The sequence below is a fragment of the Phalacrocorax carbo genome, chromosome 3 (assembly GCF_963921805.1).
Source record: "Phalacrocorax carbo chromosome 3, bPhaCar2.1, whole genome shotgun sequence".
In the NCBI taxonomy this organism is placed as follows: Eukaryota; Metazoa; Chordata; class Aves; order Suliformes; family Phalacrocoracidae; genus Phalacrocorax; species Phalacrocorax carbo.
The window spans coordinates 88129270-88155208 of NC_087515.1; the positions used below are offsets into that span (position 1 = coordinate 88129270).

The 25939-nt window shown below is 44.7% G+C and overlaps 2 protein-coding genes across 6 annotated transcripts in view; one reads left to right on the forward strand and one right to left on the reverse strand.

Annotated features, from left to right (window-relative positions):
* The window catches only part of BACH2 (BTB domain and CNC homolog 2), a 196238-nt gene extending 180861 nt beyond the window's left edge, over positions 1–15377 (forward strand). For all 5 annotated transcript variants that reach the window (XM_064447623.1, XM_064447622.1, XM_064447624.1 and 2 more), the window contains 2 exons: positions 1002–1208; positions 8400–15377. In XM_064447623.1, coding sequence (XP_064303693.1) covers positions 1002–1208; positions 8400–8879 — 687 coding nt within the window. In that variant the 3' untranslated portion in view covers positions 8880–15377. The remainder of the gene's footprint in view (positions 1–1001; positions 1209–8399) is intronic.
* An 8693-nt stretch (positions 15378–24070) lies between these two features.
* Positions 24071–25660, reverse strand: GJA10 (gap junction protein alpha 10). Its single transcript, XM_009508376.2, has one exon. The coding sequence runs from the start codon at positions 25658–25660 to the stop codon at positions 24071–24073; it is 1590 nt and encodes a 529-aa protein (XP_009506671.2).
* Between the last annotated feature and the right edge of the window lie 279 nt (positions 25661–25939).

The following is a 25939-nucleotide window of genomic DNA, read 5'->3' on the forward strand; positions in this document are numbered from 1 at the left end:
CAATTTTTGTAGGGAGAGGTGCTCATTTTTATTTTAGCAAGCTGATAAGTTTGAGGGAAAACTGCTAAAAGAAATCTTTGAGCACATCCACCATTCTCCAGGTTTTGAGACAGTATGTGTTCGTTGCTCCAAGCTGTCAGGAGCTTTGTGTTTTGCTCTGCTTTAACACATAATCAGTAGGAGCTGGGGAGATGGTTGGAATTCCTGAAGTCAGAACCTGGAACTACTGTCGCATGGTCTACATTCAAAATGGGATGGCAGTTTGTGGCCCAAAGGAAAATGTTTTAGTGCAAATAACTGAGGGTTTAGACTGTTTGGGGTTTTTTTTTAAGAAATGCAACTTGGGTGCTCTTCAATTTATGAAAATATTAGAAAGTCAGCAAATATTGTTTTCTTTCAAAATATGTGTATTTTAGCAGGGTAGGATATGTTGCATCATACTTCTCTGACCCTTTCTTCTTTTATGGTGTACTGCTCAGTTGAAATGCTGATTAGGCAACCTTTCCTAATTGCAATATGGTATTTTTCATCCACTTGAGCTGTCAGGTTGCATTTTTAACCTCACACCTAATCAAACTTCAGTCCTGCAGGCCGTGCAGAGACAGGTTTCCTGCTGTGCTAATGGCCCATTCCTTGAAACTAGTTTGAAATTAATAGCAGCGAGGTACTTCACTGTTTCCAAAAGGCCATGTCTCTTAGTGGATGAAGCCTTGTTTTAATGCAAAGAGTTCTGGTTTTGGAGCTTTTTAGAAAGGCAGAATTTTTACCTGGGATTCTTCTATAATGCTGGTTTCAGTTCAATTATAATCTGATCCTTACCAGCTGGACCTCCACAATGTACCACAAGGGAGCGTTAAAAACTTGCTCAATGTAAAACTTGCTGTGTTGTTTATTTAGGGGGCGGCAGCACAGGTAATCATCCTTCCACTCTCTGTTGTTCAGCTTGTATTCAGCAGGCAAAATATGACTCTTTGCTCTTGTCTTGTATTTGTTTGTTTTAGGTGAAACTTCCTTTTCCTGTTGATCAAATCACAGATCTTCCAAGGAATGATTTCCAGATGATGATAAAGATGCACAAGCTAACCTCAGAGCAGCTCGAGTTCATCCACGACGTCCGCCGGCGCAGCAAGAACCGAATTGCAGCACAGCGCTGCCGCAAGAGGAAACTGGACTGTATTCAGAACCTAGAATGTGAAATCCGCAAGTTGGTGAGTTGTGTGCCCTCGCCATGGCCCTGCTCACCCTCACGTTGCAGCTTGCAGGGCACTGACAGCAATTCCTGTCCGGAGTTTAGTGGGTTCAGTCAGTTTGTATGTAAATAAGAGGAGCCACTAGTATGAAAATTTAAAATACAAAAATATATTAGTATGTATGTGCGTATAATACATACAGAAAACACAAAATTCCAGTGGAATAAGGCACAGATATCTCTTTATTTTGATATCTCAGGAGCAGATTGTTGAGTGAGTTGGAAGAGTGGGGAAGCCTGTATCACAGCTTCCTCTTGCAGTTTAACTTAACCCTAGTACTTAGAGTGCATCCACAAAGACATTTCCTCATCCAAGCCCCATTTTCATGCCTAACTACCGTAACAACCTGTTGGCCAGGGATTCGTGGAGTGCTCAAAAGAGATAGATATGAAGAAGACCTTCCGAGGTTGTCCACTCCAAGCAGCAGTGTGGAAGGGCCAGCTTCATCTCTATGCAGAGGCTTTTTTTCTTTTTCGTGTGCTAGAAGGCAGCTCAGCGTTTTCAGGACATTTCAGCTCGCTATGCCTTTTCTTCAGCTCTTTCATTCACTGAGCAAATGGCAGAAATAGCAAGGGAAGTGAAAAGCCAGAAAAGTGAATATCCAGACAAGTGGGCATCCCTTGGTGTAGGTCAGTGAGATAGCAACTGTATGTTCCTCCTTGCTCCCGCTGTCCTCTTCTCTCTGACCCCTCCATGATTCAAGGACCATCTAACACAAAAGGCCTATTCCCACTCCACAGTGCACTGGCTTTCAGACCCCGTGCACCAGTTTCAGGTGGCAACTGTTGGTTTGCCCCAGCCCTCCCTGACATGTGTCTCTGGCAGTAGTCTGCTGTGGAGAGGAGAGCAAAGCATACACTGCTCACTGGCCAGAGCCCATCTGGGGACAGGTCTCCTGTGTGCCAAGGTGTCAGTGGACAGTGCCACCACATTTTAATCCAAGGGAGTGAGGTGACTAAGTGGCTGGTCAGGAAATTCCTGTCTTACAGTCATGGCATGGACACCTCAAGTGTGGTTTGGGTAGCTAACACAGATGTCTACCATATAAACACCTGTGCTGGAGCTAGTTGTCCAGGTTTCCTTTATAGTCAGTGAAGAGAAATAGATACCTGTCGAGTTTTACTTGTCTCATCCGGCAGCAGAGGAGGTGACATACAGCCCAGAAGGGCCAGTTCCTCCCCATCGCTAAACAAGATCACCTGGAGAGCAATGTCAGATGGAGAAAGATACAGGCACCTTACCTGAAAAAACTCCCCTCCTTCGTGATGGTGTCCCTATAGTCTGAGGGCCCTGCTCCTTTTCCCCTGCCATCCCTTGCCTGTTGAAAAAGCAAGCTGATAGACAATGAAAAAAAAGGCTTGAGGCAAGGCTTATGGAAGAAGACATGTCTACAGGATGTCACTCAGCAGAAGTGCAACACTGGAACTTGAAAATGGGTCAGCAACTCCTCATCTGTTTAAAAGTCCTAAAAGCTTTCTGAGACATGAAAAACAATGTAATAGTCCCAGTTCAGCTATTATGAGAAGTGTCAGTGTGCAGCATGCAGGACTGGACAGTTTAATTACATTACGCATAATAGATTTAGGAGTCCAGCATTAAACCCAGCCTTTGAATATCCAAGGGTTTGAATGATAAATTAATTCATTTGCATAGATAAAACAAAAGGAGCTGAAGTTGATTTCCTTACTGAGACCTCTGTATACGCAGCTTCCACTAAAATTAAAGGTTATTTGGAGTCTTTGATTTAAACGTCTGTGTGCACATTTAAAACATGCTCAGTTGTAGGTTGAACTTGGTGGATCTGAGGAGCGGGGCACTTCCTGTTCTTGTCATGACAGGTTGCATGTGGAAAGTGGCCTTTAGTGTAGGCTTCGCTGTGCCTCATTCTCTGTGCAAGCTGTAGCAAACGGAGTGTGAAAGAGGCAGGGATCTGTTGGAAGAAGCTGAGTTACCATCACCTGACAAATGGCAGAAAGCCGCATGACTTTGGGTTACTCACTTACTGCCTGTGCCTGTCTGCTTCCCGTCTGTAACAGGGAGGTGACACTGACCCCACAAGCTGGTTGGGAGGCTTAAATCATCAAGGCTTGCAAAGCTTTCAGATGCTGTTCTGCTGAAGCCCTGGGGGAAAAAAAAGAAACGAAAATCAAAACATTGTTCAGAGGAGTGTTCCACCAATGCAAAACAAACAAAACATCAAAGATAAACAAAATAGTGAGCAACTGCTTCCTGCACTGAGCGTAATCCACAGTGCGTGCAGAGCAAGTCAGAGGTTCTGCAGGGTGAAAGAGTGGTTCCTCATGCAGGTTGTCAGGAGAAGCAGGCCTGGCCTCAGCTGCACATGCCCGTCCCTCTACACTAAGCCGATGATGGGAAGGAAAATGTCTCTCTTTCTCCAGAGCAGAGCACCAGGGTCAGCACTGTAAGGGCTGGAGTAGCAGCAAGGGGGGGGGTCAGCTTCATACCTGTAGCCCTCCCTTGAAAATTAATTTGAGTTCATTGGCTTTACGCAATCCTGTGATATTGCCATTATTGTCTAATGTAATCAACTGTGTATAGGCAAAATTAAATTTTTAAGTCCCCTTCTTTCCCCAGCAGATGCACACATCTCAGGTAAATGAATAAAAGGCATATGAGTGACCTTGTGGGCACAATCCCTGCTGAATTTCAGGAATCAAAAACCCTTTGAGGTGCAAGATTCTTCAAGAGAAATGTTGAAGTTTCTATTTAGTGAGCTGGACTTAGGTATGTAGCGATATGTAGCGATATGGACCTGTTGTTTGCAAACAGGGAAGGGCTTGTGGGTGATGTGATGGATGGAGGCCATCATGGGCAGAGCAATCACAAAGTTATAGTTTTTGATTCTTGGAGAATTAAGGAGGGGGGACAGCAGCACTGCTACCTTGGACTTCTGGAGGGCAGATTTTGTCCTGTTTAGGTTGGCAGAGTCCCTTGGGAGGCAGCCCTGAAGAGGGAAGGAGTCCAGGAAGGCTGGGCATTCTTCAAGAAGCAAATCTTAAAGGCGCAGGAGCAGGCTGTCCCCAGGTGCTGAAAGATGAGCCAGTGGGGAAGATCGGCCTGACTGAACAGAGAGCTTTGACTGGAACTCAGGGCAAAAAGGAGAATTAATGACCTTTGCAAGAAGGGGCAGGCAAGTCAGGAGGACTACAAAGGTGCAGGGAGGTTATGCAGGGAGAAAAGTAGAAAGGCCAAAACCCAACTAGAACTTAATCTGGTCACTGCCATAAAAGACAATTTAAAAAATGTTTCTATAAATACATTAGCAAAAAGAGGAGGGCTAAGGAGAATCTCCGTCCTTTATTGGATGCAGGGGGAAACATAGTGACAAAGGATGAGGAAAAGGTTGAGGTACTTAATGCCTTCTTTGCCTCAGTCTTTAACAGTAAGACCAGTTGGTCTCAGGGTACCCAGCCCCCTGAGCCAGAAGACAGGGACAGGGAGCAGAATGAAGCCCCCATAATCCAAGGGCAAATGGTTAGTGACCTGCTACACCACCTAGTCACACACAAGCCTATGGGGCTGGATGGGATCTACCCAAGGGTACTGAAGGAGCTGGCAGAAGTGCTCACCAAGCCACTTTCCAGTCCCAGTTCACTGGAGATTAGCAGATGTGATGCCCATCTACAAGAAGGGCCAGAAGGAGGATCCAGGGAGCTACAGGCCTGTCAGTCTGACCTCGGTGCTGGGAAAGGTTGTGGAGCAGATCATCTTGAGTGCCATCACACAGCACATACAGGACAACCAGGTGATCAGGCCCAGTCAGCATGGGTTTAGGAAAGGCAGGTCCTGCTTAATTAACCTGATCTCCTTCTATGACAAGGTGACCCACCTATTGGAAGAGAGAAAGGCTGTGGATGTTGTCTACCTAGATTTCAGTAAAGCCTTTGACATTGTTTTCCACAGCATTCTCCTGGAGAAACTGCCTGCTTATAGCTTGGACAGGTGTACTCTTCGCTGGGTAAAAAACCATGTGTATGCCCAGGCCCAAAGAGTTGTGGTGAACAGAGTTAAATGCAGTTGGTGGCCGGTCACAAGCAGTGTTCCCCAGGGCTCAGTATTTGGGCCAGTTCTGTTGAATATCTTTATCCATGATCTGGATGAGAGGATCATGGATCCTCCATGGATCATGGATCATTGAGTGCACCCTCAGTAAGTTTGCAGAAAGCACCGAGCTGGGCAGGAGTGTTGATCTGCTTGAGGGTAGGAAGGCTCTACAGAGGGATCTGGACAGGCTGGAGCAGTGGGCCAAGGCTAGTTGAATGAGGTTTAACAAGGCTCAGTGTTGGGTCCTGCACTTTGGTCACAGCAACCCCATGCAACGCTACAGGCTTGGGGAGGAGTGTCTGGAGAGCTGCCTGGCAGAGAAGGACCTGGGGGTGTTGGTTGACAGCTGGCTGAACATGATCCGGTAGTGTGCCCAGGCGGCCAAGAAGGCCAACAGCATCTTGGCTTGTATCAGGAATAGTGTGGCCAGCAGGAGTAGGGCAGTGATTGTGCCCCTGTACTTGGCACTGGTGAGGCCACACCTCAAAGGCTGTGTTCCATTTTGGGCCCCTCACTACAAGAAAGACATTGAGGTGCTGCAGTGTGCCCAAAGAAGGACAACAAAGTTGGTGAAGGGTCTAAACCACAAGTCTTACGCTGAGCGGCTGCGGGAACTGGGGTTGTTTAGCCTGGAGAAGAGGAGGCTGAGGGGAGACCTTATTGCTCTCTCAACTACCTGAAAGGAGCTTGTAGCGAGGTGGGGGTTGCTCCCTTCTCCCTAGTACTAAGCGATAGAACGAGAGGAAATGGCCTCAAGTTGCGCCAGGGGAGGTTTAGACTGGATATTAGGAAAAGTTTCTTCCCCAAAAGGCTTGTCAAGCATTGGAACAGGCTGCTCAGGGAAGTAGTGGAGTCACCATCCATGGTGGTATTTAAAAGGCAGGTAGATGTGGCACACAGGGACATGCTTTAGTGATGGAGTTGGCAGTGCTAGGTTAATGGCTGGACTCAATGATCTTAAGGGTCTTTTCCAACCTAAACGATTCTATGATTCTGTGGGATCTGGTGCATCGTTCTGAAAAAGGGTATTCATAAAAAAGGCAGTCACAAGTTTTTCAAGAGTATAAAGCTGCAAAATTAAACTCATGCAACTTTAACTTTGCGTCTCATGCACTCCTGCCCTGCCCCAATACGCATGTTGTCCAAGCAGGTAGTCTGCTTCAGGATCTTACTTTTACTCTTGGGAGAACCATTAGTGAAACTCCAGTTGACTTCACACAATACATGATCACTGGAAATTCGTTTGTCATATTCTGTTCACTTTGTGACCAGTAATTTCAAGTCTCCTGAATTATGTAATGGTACTATGGTTTTTAAGGGTTTTCCACTTGGCTGGGTCTTTTTTACGAAAGACCCCTTCCCCCCCTGCACTTACTTCTTGTAAGTCACCCATCTTCTTGACACAGATGGTTTCACAGCAGACAGTGAGTGAAATGGTCATATCCTCTGAGTTTGATAGGTAATTTTTTTTTGCCTGCTTTCCCTCACTCATCCATCTACCCACTCACATTCCCTTTTTTCCCTGCAAATGCACAGCATATTCTCTTCCATAATTCATTATCTCAAGATGTACATAGACATCTGTTTATTTTTTTATTATTTTTATGCTTTCTTGATAGATTTATCAATATTTTAGCAGTTGATTCTTTTCATGTGCACTGCTCTCTTTCTCATTGGCACAGCTGTATGCTTACAGTGCAGGCTTCATACCCAGGGCAATACTATCAGTTGTCAACAACCACCCAGAGTTAGATTATCATCTGAGTTATGAAGTTTTCACACCTCAGATGCTGAGGCAGCTTGGGTTTAGCTGTGTTACTAGGTGAGGTACACGGCTGTGCTGCTTTCAGGGCCAACTCAGCTCTGGAAATAGCTCTGGTACTCTACAAAATCTCATATACTCCCTCGAGCTGTATGCCCACCTTCCTGGGACAGAACGTGATGCAGCAGGACCATTCCAATCAGTCTGCATGGAGTCAACGTGGGTTTTCAGAGGTGTAACCCCAGGCTGGGTCTGGCTCTGTGCCTAACGCCCCCAATCTGCCTCCTGAGCAGGGGGAAGGCAGTGCTGACCCTGCGGGGGTCTTGCCGGCCACCTGAAGTCTAAGCTGGAGATGACTCCCACCGCAGCATGTCACGCAGCACCCTAGGGTAGCTAGGGCTGAGGGCCTTACTGCTGCTTTGTTAGATGCAGAACAACCTGAGCTCTTTTTCCCAGTTTTTGAATCCTGCATGAAAAAATAAGTCCCTCCAGGGTCTCCCGCTCTTCCTCCTCACAGGTACTGTCCTGCCATTCACCTGGCGGCCTCCTAGAGCAGCTTGCTGGGACGGTGAAACTCTGAAAACACTCAAGCTAGATGTTGGTAGGAAAGGACATTTGTGAGCACAGGAGGCAAAGCCTGAGCAGAACAAAGGGGAAATGATGTTCAGCTTGTTGCACTGACTGTTAAGAAGCCCACCAACCTTCAGGGTTTTCACATACATCTTTATAAAAATGACTTGATTAGGTCAAAAACAAACCATTAAGCACCACGACATAAGAAAATGAGCCATGGTGTAGGCCACAGAGCACACACTCAGATCCTCTTCTCTGAATAACACACCTCTCAGTGGTAACGGGGGTTCAGCTGGCACATGGGCCAAAGCGGGTGCACCCAGCCTGACAGGCTGACCTGGCAGTTAGAGGGTGGACTGAGCTTCTGCAACATATCCTCACTTCAAGAACTAAACCCCATTTTCTTGCTGTTTAGATGGGTAATGGCTTTTCTCCATCACAGTGTTTCTTTCAGAGTACTTTTGTATCATCCATGAAGCAGCCAGAGTCAATAAAGGGAACTAACAGTCTCTTGGGAATAACTTGTGACTCTTCCAACTCAAATGTTTTTCGCCAGATGTTTCCCAAACTGCAGTCCAAGCAGACCTCGTGGTGGTCAAATACCTGATGTCTTTGTGACTTTTCCTCTGCCTATATAAAAATAACTGTGACATGTTGGTGTTCTTCTTGGGCACTGCTGCGTCTGTGCCCCGGAGTGTGCAGCCGGCAGATGGCCCTTCCTCAGCCTAAGATGCTTTCTTCTTTTTCAGGTGTGTGAGAAAGAGAAATTGCTCTCAGAAAGGAACCAGCTGAAAGCAAGCATGGGAGAATTGTTAGACAACTTCTCATGTCTTTCCCAAGAAGTGTGTAGAGACATGCAGAGCCCGGAACAGATACAAGCTCTCCACCGATACTGCCCCGTTCTCAGACCCATAGATCTGCAGCCAGCCACCACCATCAGCCCCTCCCCAGCTGGCGTGGAGCAGAGCCTGGTCACCTCCCAGTGCGTCGGGGAAAGCATGCAGTGCTGCTCGGAGCAAGGCTCGGTGCAACTGGGAGCGCCCTGGCTGCCCAACAACATCTCGGAAAATTGTTCAGCCGGCGGGGGGTTGGATGGAGCCGACACAGGTACTTACCCCGAGAGAGAGCTTCCGCCAGAGCAGAGCAGCCAAACAGTCACGGTAGACTTCTGTCAGGAAATGACTGATAAATGTACAACAGATGAACAACCTAGGAAAGATTACACCTAGTGACTTGTAACCTTAACGTTACACCTGGTCAGGTGTTCTTCAGTCAGCCAGTGGCAGTGTTCATTTGTTGTCTAGAAGAACGTATTTGGTGCACACTACAGTGGTCTTAGCAGCAATACTGTTTTTAAGTATTCCCTCCTCTCTACAAGCAGGAGTTCTCTTCACAATGGTGCTATCCCTTGCTCAGGCAGGGAACGAAGCAGTGGCAACACTGTCTGTTTTTGTATGTTGATTTCAATCTTAACAGGGATGGACATAACACCTCTGAGGACCCAACCGCAGCTTTTTTCTCAGTGGCCCATGTCACAAAACCCTAACTCAGGAATTTCCTCTGAATGTTCAATTTTTCATTGAAGACAGCTTCTTTACACATCAAAGTTTTATAGCTAAACTGTACATATTATATATAATATATATAAAATATATATATCCATATGCAAAAGTCCCTGCATGCCTCAATTTTTCTCATCCTACAAACTGGAAGCTTTCATTTCTATTGTATAAACAAGTTCCAACATTCCTTTTTGTCTTCGATGCTAGAAATAGTTTGGTAACTTGTTACACGATAATTTTTTTTCTCAGTTCGCAGTTCAGCAATATCATTCAATTTGTACTTATTTATAAAATTTTAATGTTGGAAACTTATTTGAGATTTTATTATAGACAATTTTTTTGGCACAGCCATTTTGTGCCACTTGAGCAATGTGGAGTTATTTTATTTTCTTGCAGATACTGTACAGTAACGGTCAACTTTGCCACTTGCACTGAGTTTCTGGTCAAACCTCTTTTCATAAATGAAGTCATGACTTCAGTATAACTTGAGTATATGGTTTTCTTTGCTTTATGGCTTAAAGAAAATAGAAAAGTTTTAGCTAATAGACAAACACTCAGGAGCTCATTATGTAGTAAAAACGGTCTTGCCAAATACTGAATTCACTATACAATTTGTAAAGAGAATCTGCTTGAATTATTTTTATATTCAGACTTCCTTCTGTTTCACAAACCAAGTTTAAGTGCTGTTAATGATGCTTTTGGATTCTTATAGGGGAAAGTATATTTCACTCTTTAGAGAAAAAGGTATTTGACAACTGGATCAGTTCATCATACGTTCCACGAAGTAAAGCAACCAGAGATCACATCAATACACTTGGGGGCTTTTTTCTCCAGCCCCGCTCCGCATCCTTTACTCATGGAAGCAACTGCTGCTCCGGCTAGTCCCCAGAGCCTCACCTCAGCTGTCCTCAGACGTTACCTGTTTTCCTCACCAGACTCGAGTTGCAGAGGTGGGTCTGGTGAAGTCAGTGATCCTGCCCGGGTAGGCAGAGCTGCAGGATCAGACCCTTAGTTGTTGACTTTGGTTTCCTTACAGAAGTCAAGTTAGCACTGTATCCTCTAAGAGCAAAGCATACATCTGCCAACACCCCATTCGGTCGCTTACCCATCAAATTCTTGTGTTTCAGGATCCTCTCATCCTGCAGCATTGCCCTCAGCACAAACCGTAGCTAAAAGAGCGCTGTCTCAAAGGAGACTACTCAGTGAATTGGCTTAGTTGTAACTGTATTGGATTTGTATCTTAAGCAATGTTGACTCATGTTATGACTGTGTGAGACAGCAGCTTTCCAAGCATAACATCTCTATGTACAGTGTAGACAGAAAAACATCCTCCTAATGCTTTTTTAATAATTATTATTATTATTCTAAGTGTACTGAGTTTTTATTTTGTGGTTCTTTGCCCTACATGTGCCAGGTTGCGTGGCTTTATCGACGACAACTGTCATGTGCTTTACTGGCTGATATTGTTTGTTCTCGCAGAAAAAAAAATAACCAGCTGTTCACACCTATTTAAAAAAAAAGTGTGGGGAAGCAGCTTCTCAGAAGCACTAAGTGATGATGTGGTCTTCTGCGCTAACGTTTACACTAGAGGTGTGCGCTGGTGTTTTTTGAGGCACTCAGTAGATCAGCATCTTGACCCTGGAGGAGGAATCAGCTCCCTCTCTCCACTTCTTCCATCTTCAGACTGTGCTCATGGACCGTCGCCCACTCGCCACAATGTCTTGCTTTTATCCTCTTCACCCAAACTATTGTAGCCAAGCTACCGAGGAGGAAATGCATATAGCATGTGCCATGTTTGTTGAAAATACTTTTTCCCCCCGCATGTACAAAGAAAAACTAGTATATAATGTAGGAGAATATTTATGTTTAAGTATTAATCATTACTGTACAAAATCCGTACCTTTAAATGTTCAGAAATATACAAATGCCATAAACTCCTAGTTCACACGGTTGAAAAAGGGGGAGGAGTCGTCCTTTCTTTTTAAAAGAGCTTAACCTAAAAGTACGTGACCCCGCTCCCAGCCATCTTTTGCAGGTGACTGACTGAGAAGCTCTTTGGCGGGGTGGGGGGGCGTTGATTTCTCTTTGAATTCGTTGACGTTGCAAAGCAGTTCCGTGCTTCGCAGAGAAGTTTTGTTTCTATGAGACCATGGTGAAAGCTAGAATTTAAAACTAAATGTGAATCACATTATAGAGTCATAGCTACTTGGGGGGGCTGGGGGTGGGCGGGAGGGAAGGGTCAACTGACACAGTATTTTAAAGATGTTTTTCTGTTGCCTTTTTTATTTTTAAGTGACCTCCTATATATATATGAATAGATAGAATGTTTTATGAGTATAAAACCAAGTTTTAACTTGCTTCCTGACATGAAGATTTACTCTACTAACAACTCATGTGCAACTGGTACTCTTGACCTCATTCCAACGGTTTAAAAAACCCTCCCACACAACCCATGGCGCTGCAGCTCTTAGGTTTGACCTGGCTTCATACTGGTGCTGGGTCTCTTGATTTCCTCTACCTTGGGAACTGGTATTTAAAACCACTGCTCAAATAAGTGTCTCTTCCTCAACCTTTCTCTCGTGTCTCTCTCTTTCTCTCCTCCGCAAGCTTTTCTGGATGTTTGATTTCATTCTTTCCCATTAGAAGTGGCTGATTTTGTGTCATTGCTTCCTATATTTACATGTATCATGGTTTTTCAGTGGGGTTTTTTTGGTGGTGGTAGTGGTGGTGGTGGTTTTTTGTTTCTATTTTGTTTTGAGGTTTTGTTGCTATTCCGAACCATGCGGCTCTCAAGGCGGTTACTGGGCTAACGTTAAAGGAAGGTATTGGGAGAATTAGTTTCAGACCTGGACGCCAGTTGACACACTCAACCGTTCTTGTCTCATGAGGTCAAAACAACTGACCACAAAAATACCACTGGAAAGAAAAAAAAACCAACTGACTGCAATATTTATGAATTTTAAGAGTTTGGCCAGTGGTCACCGTGATCTTAAGTAAGAATCTCTTTGCTTTTGTCAAAGAGGGTACCTATGGCATCGGTCCTCTCGGGCGTTGCTTGGGAATGGCGTGGTGAGACCCACCGCCCCACTGGGCACTGCACCGCTCTCATGGGCGTGCGAGCCTTTGAGGCTTTGTCCAGTCTGTAGCTAGTCCTCCTTTTCCTTTGCCGTTGCAATACTTGTATCGCCAGGAAACCTCATTTCATTTAGGCTTGTTATGCTTTGTCAGGTGAGTACTACACTATATAATGTGTTTGTTTCTCTGCGTTCTCTGGGGGTGCCTTGAACACAATTAAAGCTCACTGCAAGCTGATTCTGGAACAAAAAGGTAGTGAAAAAAAAAAGGAAGAAAATAAAAAAAAAAGAGAGAGAAAACAAAACAGAAAACAAACAAAACAAAAGCAAAAATGTTGGCTGTGTTATCAGGAGATCCCAGTATTTATATCACAGACTTCCTAACGTGATGACTCAGGCGTCAGAGTTTGATGCTGCAGTATAAAACTATTATTTTATATATTGTACAAGTAATTTATTAAATGTCTTTCTAAGGGTATATGCTGCTTTTAAGATGCACTATATTTTTGGATCTAATCCTTGTATTATTTTTTTTCCCAAGGAAGTAAAATGTGCTGCAAAGGCAAGCCACAGTGATTAGTATGCTAACTGCTACTTCTCTTTAAAAAGGAGAGGGGGAACTAGATATGTAACTTTGCTAAATGGATTAACTGCTGCCAGAGAAATTATTAATGCTGATAGTGTGGTCGTTAATCTGGAGTCCAACACTTTGTCAAGTCTGTATTCTAAAGAGCGCTTAAATAGAAGTTAAAATGCCTAGATATATAGCTAGATTTTTAAATATGTAAGTTTATGATTGCCTGATAAATAAAACAAATCTGCATGCTGGAATCACTATAATCCTGTAATAAAATTAAATCTGATCCACGAGGAGAAAGCACGGTGAAGCGTTGCAATTCCAGAATCACCGCCACATCCTCACTTGTGTCTTGTAATCCACTGCTGCGGCGGTTAAGAGAGAGAGGGGTGGGTTTGCAGAACAGAAGACCTGTAGTGCATTTTGCAGTGAGACGACGTGAACGTCTGCCAGGTTTCCACAAGCTCACATTTTGCTCCACTTCATGTCCTCTACCATTGCAACGAGGAGCGCTGCTTTCACCTTGGTTTTTTTTTGTCTGACCTGAGATGCGTTTGGAGATGCCTCCGGGTGAGTGTTGTAGCCCATGGCTGCAGCGCTTTAAAAGTCACGTATTTTAGGGCTGCCTAGAGAAGGTTTAGCTCAGTATGAGCAGCGGAGCTGCTGGCCATGCATAAGGAGGGGATCTGCAAAGTATGGAGTGGTTTATTTTTATCGGAAGTGAGGTGAAGCTAAAACTATTAACATAAAGAACTTATGCTCTCTTTCCTGCTAGAGATTTTCTCAACAGATTTTGACTTCGTTTCAGTTTTGTCTCTGCCAACACAGTCCAAGTTAATTTTACACCCATATATATATAATACGTGTATGTATGTATACATACATCTATAATTCTAGTCAGAGTGTGTGTTTGTGTATTTTCCTGTTTATAATACATATATGTATATTTATAATACTCCCTGGAGTATTTCATGACTCAGGCATCAGACCTGATGCTGTAGAACACAATATATGTGTATATGCATATGTTAAAATACTGTGTGTATATTTAAAAGGTCTATTGTTGGTGGTCTGTAGAATAATTATTCCCTTTACTCTCAAAAGTCTAATGGCATTACCTGCAAAGACGAAGTGTACAGTATTTTCCTACACTCCACCAAGATAGGTGTTATTTATATCGAAGTCAAATATTGATACGCATTTTAAGGTATTACACAGATAACGTTGCCACTTTTGCAAATCATTTTTCGGCAGGAAGGAATGCTAAAAATATGTTTTTGTGAGGTCATTTCCCCAGCCAAATGGCTGTTAAAAAGCCAGTTAGATGACTCCTGTTGTATGAATTTTAGTGACTGTGGGCAGAGCCCTTTCCGTAGGTGAAAGTCACTGCATGGTTCATGCAGTGCCACTGTTGTCCCTTTTGGCTAATTAAGGGCATGCAGAGAGAAACTAGTATCCTAAAATAGAAATGGCAACTGGCAGTGTTTGATTTCATTGATTGCTTAGAAGCAGAGACCGTCCCAGGCTATGAACCCAAACGACCCCTCTTGTTTTGGAGGGCGCTGAGCGGGGGCTGGAAGCGCCGGCTGGGCTCGTCCCTGCAAGCGGAGGAGCCCACCCTGCTGGACATGGGCAGAGGAGGGACCAGCTACCCCACGCCGGGGGTTGTGGCTGGGATCCCCCGCCCAGGCCGGTGTAACCCTGCATTTGTGATGTACCCGAGAGAAACGTGCGTGGTTTCAATCCTGTTCTCACTACTACATTTGCTCTGCCTGAAGCTATCTGGATCCCTCAGACCGGCAGGAACGATACTAAACACTTTGGTGATACTCAATGCCTGGTTGTTTACTCATAGGTCCAAGCATCACCTTTGATTTCAAGGGTGGGGATGCCCTAAGAATTTGTTCCAGAACCAGTTGGTTACAAGTGCACCTCTTATATATGCCTTACAAACTTCAGAGGCCATATTCAAAACAGGGTTTTATCAGTGTATGCAAGGGGGTGCAACCCCTCTTCTCTTCCTCCCCAGGTCAAACAGTATGGACAGTTTTCACACATATCTACCTGTATAACCCTCTGTACCTCTCATAACTGGTCAATGACTGTAACAGGTTACATCAGGTGTTTTTTCTACATACTTTTTACACAAATTCTATGCGATTAATGTAACTTAATTCAATGCATCATTTTATTGTACTAGTTCTTAAGCTTGTCTTTATTTTTTTTTCTAGGTGACTGTGGTTTCTTGTGATTTTTATTGTATAAATAAATGAGGTGGCTGTTGATGCTTACTCTCTGTTACTAAGAATTTTTACCTTTTTGGAAGAAAGCATTGCTATGAACTAATGAATTTAAAACGTCATATACTCATTGTAAATACAGTATTGTGCAAAAAACAAAAATGAAAAAAAACACCCGACCCTTTTCATTCATTTGAATTGCTAGTGTTAACTGAATTTTGTCTAGACACCATTTCTGTTGATGAAATAAAGACATATCATTATGTATTGTAAATTGACTCATCTTCACTCTGAAACTGATACAGTGCTTGGTTAACGCATGGGTTGTAGGTGAGATTCGGGGGGGGTAGGTTGGGTGTGGTTGATGCTGCCTGGTGAATCTCTGGACTGGTGAAGAGACCTCCACTCACATGGTCCCTTTGCTAATTCACCAGTCATCTATGAGCCAGGGATCCAGTTATCTTTGATCTGCTGCATGAACAGCCGAGGGTATTTCATTGCAAAGATGAAATAAGTTGGTTTGGAAGATCAAATAAGCGTGTCTATACCCATTCCCCTAGTGCTTGGCTTAAGGCAATTCTGCCAAGTCTTTGTTTTGGTCTTCTAAAGTGTCGGTGTACGTGTTGGGAGGTGAGGGGAGAGGTTGGGGTTCGTTTTCCCTTTACAGAAAACCTGAGAGAAATTGAGAGAGGTTTCTGTAGAAACAAAATAAAGCTGAAAAAAACCTCTTGTGTATAACCCAAATACGGTAGTGTTCCTTTCTGAAGGAGAAACTCATGTCATGGACCATTCACTTCTACTGCCATCACTTACACTGCAGAAGATCTAGAAAGGAAAGAAGAAATTATAACAGCCTTAGGTGCTATCATAATTCTTAGGTACCACAAGCAGGGAGCAGGGTCTAACAGGTGGGGTTTGCTCTCTGGGACCCCCAAACACATGGCAGTCACCTCTCTCCTTGGGTTGGGTGCATCTGACAGCCTGCTCAACAGCTTGGCAGAAGACCTGGGAAGGGGGGGAACTGGCATGACCAGTTGTCCCACCTGGTCCACACACTTGCTGGGATGCTGCTGTGGGGAGTGAGGAGGGCAAGCTGCTAGAGGGAGGTCCCAGCCTTTCTTATCACCAGACAGGAAACCCTAGATGGTGCGTCTTGGCCCGCCATCCTTACGGATGCAAACTGAGTCCTCCATCTGCAGCAGTGAAAGGTGCCTGCAATTTTTCAAGCTTAAAATGTTCACAGAAGAAAATCAAATGCATTACTTTCCAGAGCTCCCCAGTTTTCTGAATCTTCCTATTGAGCATATATGAAGAAAGCTTCCCACCCCCTCAAATGTGTCAGAAGTTGCAGCATCCACCGCATCTACACATAGCCTGGCAGTAGAGAATGTACTTTAGCAAAGCTGTTTCTCCATCCCTGATCAGTTGTTGCTGGCACTTAAAGGCCACCATCTTAAGTATTGTGGGTTTTTTGTCTTCAAATAACTAAACAAATGCACAGGCAAACTGTCAATGGGTTTGTAGTGAGGCAGAATATGACCATAAAGCATGTGTACTAGAACAAAACCACTGTAATCTCAAGCAATCTTTATGCTTGACTCGTTTTTTTGTTTGGTTGGTTGTTTTTTTTCCCTGCTATCCTGCTTTCTGCTAGCCTTGCATTAGAGTTGTCAAGTCATAGAGGATTTTTATGCTTAGGGAAACTGACATAGCAAATGAGCTTGTTCCAAGCATCGCTTGCCATTGAGGTGATAGCAAATGCGAGCTATGGTAAGCTTGACAAATAAAAGCAGCCAAAAGCACATGGCTAGAAAAAAGGTCAGAGACAGTCAGAGGAAGGTGCTTTATTTTCCAGATACACAAGTGAAAGGACTGCTTTCTTGGGCCACACAACCCAGAAACCCAACCCTCCAGAGCAGGTCTGTCCTAGCAAACTGAAAATGAGCTCTTTGTGGCTTTGCTTGTCCTTCAGTTCCTCTATATGAACTAATGAGACGGTGAAGGGAATAAGATTTTCATGAGCCTGAGGTGATACCTTGCAGATCTTGAACAGCAAACTGAAGAAAAGCACAGATGTTTTGCACTTAAAATAAATTGCCCGATTTTACTTAGTTTCAAATATGAAGCTGAAAGTACAAGAAGGCTACATTAGCATCGAAAGTCTCTTTCAGAGCTTGAGGACTGCATTAGCACAGGCAGACGAGCAGCAGCATATTCTTCAGCTGGGTTTTTATCTCTGTTAAATTCTCTGTCCTTTCAGATTCCTTGTGTGTTTCGTCCATCTTTTATTCATTGGCTGCTGAAGCCTGGGGAGATAGAGGCTTTCAGATCAAACTAACCCTTTCTTGTAGGTGTCTTGGGCCTTCCCCTACCTTGAAGGTCTATGGATCAGGCTGGTTTCTGATATGAACACTACTAGCATGCACAACAAGTTGTACATCCCAAAATGTTCTCCCAAAGACACAAGGCTATTTCTGCAGTGGCAGCACACGCTGACCGCATCTGGCTCAGTCCACACGAGAAAAATCTTGAGTCGTGGCGCAAGCTACCCGTTAACACTGGCATTCAGAGTAGGGTGCTGTTGGGACTGGTATAAAATGGAGGAATAAAACAAGTGTTTGTTCTCTTAAACTGTATTATGGATTTAGCATTATAGCGGCAGGCGAGGGGAGCATAGCAACAGGCAATCTGCTTTCTATCTCTCTGCTGAAGGTGGTTTATGCTCAATCCCTTAGTTTATTTCTTCTCCTTGGAATGTCATTACTTTTTCATGATAGATGATAGTTCTAGGAGCATGCTCTGAAAGATAAGAGAAAGAAAGGATGAAGCTGAATTGGCTTAAAGAGAAAAAGAAATGTTATCAGAGTAATTAACCCAGGTTCCAACACGTACATAGATGGGAAGGTGGGATCTAGTGTTTAGCTGACGACATACCTGCCTTGTAGGGCTTTTGTCAGTGCTAAAGGGAGTGGGGGGACACCTTGCTTTTAAACCAAAATAAACACATTAATCCCTGAAGTAACCTGCTTGAAATCAGTGGACCCATCCTAGAGGCCTTGCTTGACATGTTAAGGGGTTTTGTATATTTTTTGATTGCTTTAAACCCGTACAAAATGGACACAATAAGGCCAGCTCCACTTTCTAAAATCCAGCTGACACCTTTGTCACTGCACAGATCCTCAGAGGGGTTCATTAATTGTCAACTGCTGCTGACCCCCAAAGTGTACCTGTGTTTGTGCAGCTGGTGAATGGTTACCTTTGGGTGACCAAGTAGCTTTTGCAGGATAATTGGTACACTGGCTGTCGTACCACGAGCTTCTCCTGAGTGCTTCAGGGCAGAATAAAATACGACTACTGTGGAATTTAATTTTTAAAAATATAGGTGTTTGCACAGAAAAAAAAAACCATACAGAAGCAACAGTAGTTACTAGCAGGTGTAAATATGAATACCTTTAAGGATTCTCAGACATCCTAGAGGAACACAGGCTTTTACCAGTCCCTTACCCTACCTGTAGAATTTCCTGGTGGAACTCAGCTGTCTAAATAACTCCTCCGCAGTTATTAGGTTTGTTATTTCAATGTACATTTACTCTTATCAAACTGTTCCCAGCCCCAGGAGCGAGCGCAGGTGAGCAGCTAGTTAAATGAGTGGATATTTATTCCTCAAGTGTTGTTGAAAGGGTGAGTAAACATGCCTTGTTCTGGAGAAGACTGCGAGCATTCAGGCTGAATAGCAGCGCTCTCAGATCCTGCTCACTATGGAGTATTTTCCCACTGGGTAAAAGGCTCAAAGCTGAATGGAGAATTGAGAAGTATAAAAAGAATTGAACAGCACAGAGGAATAAAAAAGCAATGCAGTGAGGGAAACTGGACCCAGTGAATCGTAAAATTTCCCCAACTTTGGCAGAGCCAGGATTTCAGCCCCAGAGACTTTCTTTTCTGCAAATTAATAAAATCAGCGGCCCTATCTCAGTCCGATTCTACAAGCTGAGAGTATCAGCTTTATCTCCCTCATTCACCATGGGGAGGGGGCCGTGCTTTTAGAGCTACATTGATTACTTTGTAGCCAAAAATAATAGATTTAAAGAAATGACACGCTGAAAGCACAGGGCTCTCTGGAGGAGAGGGTAGGCTAAAGAATAAGGAATGGACATGAGGGTGAGGAAAACTCAGCACTTCTTGAAAAACAAGAATCTGAAGTTGAGTGCCTAAAATGCTTAATTCCTTCTGGAAATCTTGATCTAGTAATTTTGGTTTCCCAGGAGAGCGGTTCAGCTAAAATATAGCTAAGACTATTATAAATCTTCCAATGACTTCCAGTTTTGTTTTGTAATTCCAGGAATTTACCTTGGTTCAATGAAGAAACACGACCATTAGATAATGAGAAGTCTCCCCATCTTCTTGGTATATCTTTGGGTACTCTAGCGAGAGGGCTAGCACAGTAGTTCTCTCAATGCAGGTTTAGTCTTGAGGTGCAAATGTGATAACCTAGTTCTGTCATCTGAAAGATGGTCCCTTTTTGAGAAAAGTTGCCAATCTAGTGTAAATACTCCCAATCCCAGTTAACCAAATTAAAACTCATAGGTTTTAGAGCACACCTTAGGGTTCTTTAGAAAACTATGATATATAGGCCAGAAAGAACTGATGCTGGACATGCTCAGGTAGCATGCAACTGGAGTCCTCTGCTACAAAACACAGCTAGCAATGAAATATCACACAGCCTCCTGCTTTTGCAGAAATGTTTTCATTCAGCTGTTGAATTGTGATGACCCTGTGACACTCCGGAGATGCAACACCAGGCTGTGGTTTCTCAGCTGAGCTTTCTGACATTATGCAACTGTTCCTTCTTGTTTGTAGAAAATGGCTGAGGAGGAAGACCGGTTGATTGTTGCAAAGAGTGACTTTGGAAGCAAAGTTCTCTCCCTCTCTAATTGTTCCATCTCTTATTTTCATCTCCCCAGAGAGAAAAAGAGAGTCATTCGACGGTCCCAAATGGCTTCACACAACCTTGCACATATCAGGCAGTGAGACAATACCCCTTAGTGCAATGCTTCGAGATGCCTATTATACACTAATTTTTGGCCCTGTCTATTTTCAAAAAAGCAAAGATTGTATCTGTACTAGTTATATACTGACCTTTGACTGCATCAGCCTATTCATTTTATCAGACTTAAAAATGTATCATGCACCAGTCAGGGGCCTGACTGGTGCAAATTATCTTCTCCCCCCCCCCATAATGTCATTCCTGTGCAGAATCCTATTGACAGCAGCATAATTCCTACACACCTTTGTATGCCTCTAACTCCCAGTTGTCATTTCTGACTTTAGTTATACTAAATTCAGCGCATCTCTTTTCACTGCGTTACATGTGAAAAGCAGCCATTTAAGGCCAGCTTGCCTAAGGGATGCTGGCAGCCTGGGACCATGCAGAAGGTACCCCTTTGCTCCAAGCTGTACCTCTTCTTACATAAAAGTTAAAATGTGGCGAGAGATGCAAAACTTAGGACAGAACTATATGTGTACACACGATATCTCTTAGACGATAAGATAACACATATTCTCTAAGATGTATCCTCTAAATGAGCCTTGGAAATTATTAGCTTCGAGCCAGTTATCAGTGAACAAATTGTTCGCTATCACTTCCAAGCATGTTGCCTGCATTCCTCAGTACCAAGGTTTTGGAGGCTTGCAGTTAGCATGTTTTCCGCTGTATGTAGATGCTGGATTCCGCTGTCAATGTAGAGTTTCCTAATGTTATTTATCCCAGGTCTCCATCGAGTTGAGATTAGCTCACCCATATAGTCGGCAGTGCTCTTGTCGTTGTGTTTAGGTGGACTGAAACCAGTTGGAAATTACTCTTACATCATGGAATGACTCCTCCTATGCTTTGTCATGTGCTTTCCCTGATGTAATGAAGATCCAGTTTTGGTGGGCTGTCCTTAGAACCTAAAATTTCACTAGCAGTGGCTGAAGGTAAAGGTATTTTTCCCAATGGATCAGAGCTTCTTGAGAAGTCTTTAGCCCAGTAAGTTTTCCAGGATTTCTGTTTCTCTCATTTTTGTTTCCCAATCTGAATAATGGATAACTTTGGATGATGCAATGACCAAGAAACTGACTAGAGTATGAAGAGTGAGTGGTTTGAGTGTAAAACTAAACAGCTGGAGCATAAATAATTTTTCAAGGTTTTATGCCACAGTTGGACATGAAATGAAGAACCGGCCCTTCACCTCCACCAGTTCCAGATGAGGACGTCTTAAATATCCCCGTTAGTTTGCATGGTGGCCAAGCATGGTTGGTTTGTACAAACCCTACCAATGGGAAGGGCATTTCTTTTATATATATATAGCTGGTCTGGTTTGAAGTAAAGTCGAGGAATCCTCACACTAACCATGCATTTTTGTATTCAGTATGCTACTGAGCTGGTTCCTGAGGGTTTTCAGTGAAGGACTGAATGAATTCTTTCTTAAGGGTCCAAAGTAGCCTCTCCTCCAAAAAGCAGGTCCTAAGAAGAATTTCCTGTTCTCTCTGAGGGATGCAGTTTTGTACTTGCTTGGAAAGAATCACTTGATCATGATCTGGCCAACTACTATCTACCACCTAGTCTTCATGCTTTGATCAAGAGGATGCAATACATTCTGAGAGGTAACTTCTACAACATTTAGTTGTCCCTAATCATAAGTTAGAGATTCAAGTTTGGTGTGGAAATGGCATTGATAATATTGCTCAAAAAATAAAATCTAATCACTGGCTAAAAGTCAAGCATCCATAAATGTACTCTTAGATCTGTTGGGTGCTTTCAGTGTCATGACTCACAGGATGCAGCTGGCTTGCAGACTTTTGCAGTATCAGGTGGATTGATTTTATGCAGCTCTCAGCTTTTCCTTCAGCTAAGAAAGCTGTGGTGGCTGTGGGCAGCTGCAGTTGTCCTGCTATCTTAGCACAGAGTGTGGGTATGTGTTTGATTGGCAATTGCTAGAATGGTGGTTGAGGTACAGAAAGTGATATTTTCGATATTGAGTTGGTAAGTTGATGCACCGCTCTCACTGAGCTAATGCAAAGAATGCTACAGACAACTCCTAGTAGAATGGTATGGAAGAAAGGAAAAAGAAAACATCCAAGGCAATATGGAGGTAAAAATGATAGTTTGGGAAAGTTATCAAAGAAAACTGAAGAACAGTGTCAATTCCACTATGGTTTTCCTCCATTTAGCGGTCCAGCTTAGCTTAGTATGCTCCAGGTTAGAACACACCACGTTTTGGCAGTTCAAAAAACGTTTGTGCATGTGCATGTATTGTTGTGTTTAAAAGTGTCTGTCCTTTCTCCACATTACTGTTGCAAGTCACTGTTAATCAGACATGGCTGATTTTGTGTGCTTCAGTGGGAATTTTTAAATACAATTTCTTTTAAGTGGTTTTTTTTTTTCTTAGATAGGTTCACTAATTTTTGAATGCTCCTGTCGCACAGATAACTCTAATCATACGTATTTTTTCTTTCATGTAAATATTAATACATGATGATTGACTCCTGGAAATCCAATTAGAACAAATCAAATCAGTGCTGAGTGCCCTTGACAACCAAGGCTAAATAGTGAATATAGGAATTGGGAAATACCAGAAGGAGATGCAAGCTGTAATGCCCAGGTTCAACATTTTTATGATGCACCAGCATATCCGTGCATTGAAACTGGTATTCATAAAATGGTGTAGCAGTGCTAGCGATAACAGTGTGTTTGCCAAAACATTGACTAAATTACATATAAAAGCACCTTTACTTTAAAATATCATGTGATGTAAACAGGAAGCAACAGGCAGAATGCCTACAGAAGCCATATTTTAAAATGCTAGTACCAGTCCTGTACATAATGATCCCCAAAGGCAGCACGCCAGAAGAGTGTGACTTCCAAGAGTAATGACGTTGCTTTGCAAACTCCCTGTATTTCTCTACAAGATCTCCCCTGAAAGATAGCGTCATTGTCGTTAAAGGGTAAAAGCTGCCAGGCAACTTCTGTCAGTTCTCAACAGGGTGCTACTGAAACTCTGTCTTGCTTAATAGCTTTTTGCACTTTACTTTTTTAAAGGGCCTTCTCATCTGAGTAGCAGAAAAAAGCAGATCGACAGATTGGACTCTAGGCCCTCTCCTTGTATTAGAAGCATCGAAGTGGAAAGTGGTTAAATTGCATCTAAGTGACAATTTAACATGGCTTATGCTGACTATGTAGTGTAGAAGCTATAACTCCATGAAAACCGGAACCCGCCGTCAGTGTTTTGATGAGCAATGTGTAAGAGCGTCTTCTGCTTCTTACCGCAAAAGATTTGAAGTTGTTTGTTTGTTTGTTTGTTTGTTTTGTTCATTTTGTATTTTGGAAAAGTATTTCTTTTTAGGCAGAGGGAGAAAAAAGTGAACAGAATCTGTAACTTTGAGTATTGTGTGAAATAATCTTGTGTTTATTCCATGCCCCGTAAAAAGGTATTTAAGGGCTTATTCCTGCAAGCATTTCTAAAGGGGCTTTTTTTGCTCTCAGAGGACAAATCCCATGATCTGGGGCAATCAGGATTCAAAATACTTTTTAAAAAAAAAACATTCGTTGGTACGTGAATGCAAGCAAAGAACAGGAACAGGTGCTGAAAACAACTCTGTGGTCATTGGTTCTGGCATTGCAATTATTTCATATTTTATATGTAGAACTTTTGATTTATTCATTGAGCAATTATTCAAATCAGTAGTCACCCCTGGGAGAAACCCTCTGAAGCTGAGAGAAATCTTGAGCCACTGAACTCAATGCACTCAAGACTTCTCTTTCTGACAACATCAAGGGGGCCGTAGCTGAACAAGTTTCCCCTGGGACAGCCCTCGCTGAGTCGATCGGGATGATGTAACGAGTATAAAGAGGCTGACATTCGGCACCTCAGACATCCTCGGGGATCAATAATTCCCTAGTGATGTTTTCGCTTTCACCATAGAAGGGGATCAAGTGTGCGGGAACTGAGCTTGATCCCAGAGGCTGCGAGGTGTTGGGGCTGTGTCAGAGGTCCTGCCTAAGCCTCCTTGTCCCTTAGGTCGCTCGCTCCGTCCCGGGGCCAGGACAGGCAGCCGGGGCGCCCTCCCTGCCCGGGACCCCCCGTCCGCCCCCCGCCCGGGGCCACCCCGCGGGCCGCTACTTGCCATCGACACCCGGCGTCCCATGGCGGCGGCCGGCGGCGGGCTGCTGGGCGGGCTGCCCTCCTCCCGGCGCTTCCCCTCCGAGCCGGAGCCGGAGCCGGAGCCGGAGCCGGTGCCGGGTCCGGAGCCGCCGCGGGAGGCGGCGCTCTCGCTGTCGCTGCCGGCCCGGCTCCCGGTGAGGACGCGGGAGAGGAAGCTGGACTTGCGCGTTCCCGGGCAGTGCCCGCTGTCCGGGGAGTCGTCGCGCTCCTCCTCCAGGTCCCGGCAGATGCTCACCCGGCTGTGCTTGCGGAGCACCCTGCGGGCCGCCGCCGCCGCCCCCGCCGCCGCCGCCGCCCCCGCCGCCCCGGGGGCGCCGCCCGCCGCCGCCCGCGGCGCCTCCTCGCTGCTGGAGGAGGGCGGCGGCTGCTGTCCGTGGTGCTGGGCCGCGCTGTGCCGGCGGCGGGGCGGCGGCGCCCCGCGGGGCTCTCCGCCGGGAGGGCGGCCCGCCGGCCCCGCCGCAGCCGCGGGAGGAGCGGGAGCGTGCGGCGGCGGCGGCGGCGGCAGGGCGGCCGGGCGCGGCGGGGAGGCGTCGCTGGCCGGGAAGGCCGGCGGCACCACGGAGTTCTTCTTGGAGTTGTAAAGGCTGGTGTCCTCCTCGACGGGGCCCGCCGGCCGCCGCGGCCGCCCGTAGAGGCTCTTCTGGATCTTCTTGAGGCCCAGGTGGGCGATTTCTAGGATGTTGAGGAAGAGGGAGACAGCGGCGATGCTGTTCATGAAAACCATAAAGATGGTCTTCTCTGTGGGTCGGGACACAAAACAATCCACCGAGTTAGGGCAAGGGGGCCGAGTGCATTTGTAAAGGGGGGACAAGTGAAACCCATACAAAAGATACTGACCTATCATAAAGCCCACTTCGACCACCGACCGGGTCAGGATATGTAGGACATAGGTGCGCAGCAGGGACCCTCTCAGGGGTGCCTTGTTCACTTTCTTCTGCTCCTCCAGCTTGCGCAGTTCCCTCTCCACTCTCTTGTGCTCCTCGGGCATGGGCTCCAGGTCTTCCAGCTGAGCCCTCAGGTGGGCTTTCCTCTTCTGTCGCTCCTTCTCGAGAGCCCTTAATCTGTAGAGCGCGTGGCCCATGTAAACTAGCGACGGAGAAGAGACAAATATGATCTGCAGTACCCAGTATCTGATCAAAGAGATGGGGAAGGCCTTGTCGTAACAGACGTTGTTGCAGCCAGGTTGCTCTGTGTTGCAGATGAACTCGGACTGCTCGTCGTCCCAGACATCTTCAGCAGCCACTCCCAGCACCAGCATCCGGAATATGAACAGGATTGTGAGCCAGATTTTGCCAACTATGGTGGAGTGGATGTGCACTTCTTCAAGGACGCTGCCCAACAGGTTCCAGTCCCCCATGGTCAGAAGTTTGTATCTGAAATACAAAAAACTATATTATTTTAACACAATACCAGATTTCTTTTGGAAATGGCCCTTTTTAGTATTTTTTTAAAAATAATGATCTTTCATACACATTCTTCTGATGGTAGGAGAGCTCTTAGAACTTCTTCATTATTTGCTTCTTACTGGGTCTTTAAATGAATGCCGACTTCATGATTACTTGTGAAAGATGCAAATGTGAGATTATTTTAAGCCTAAGCGAGATTGATTTCAGCTGTAAGTCTTACTTCTTAACTG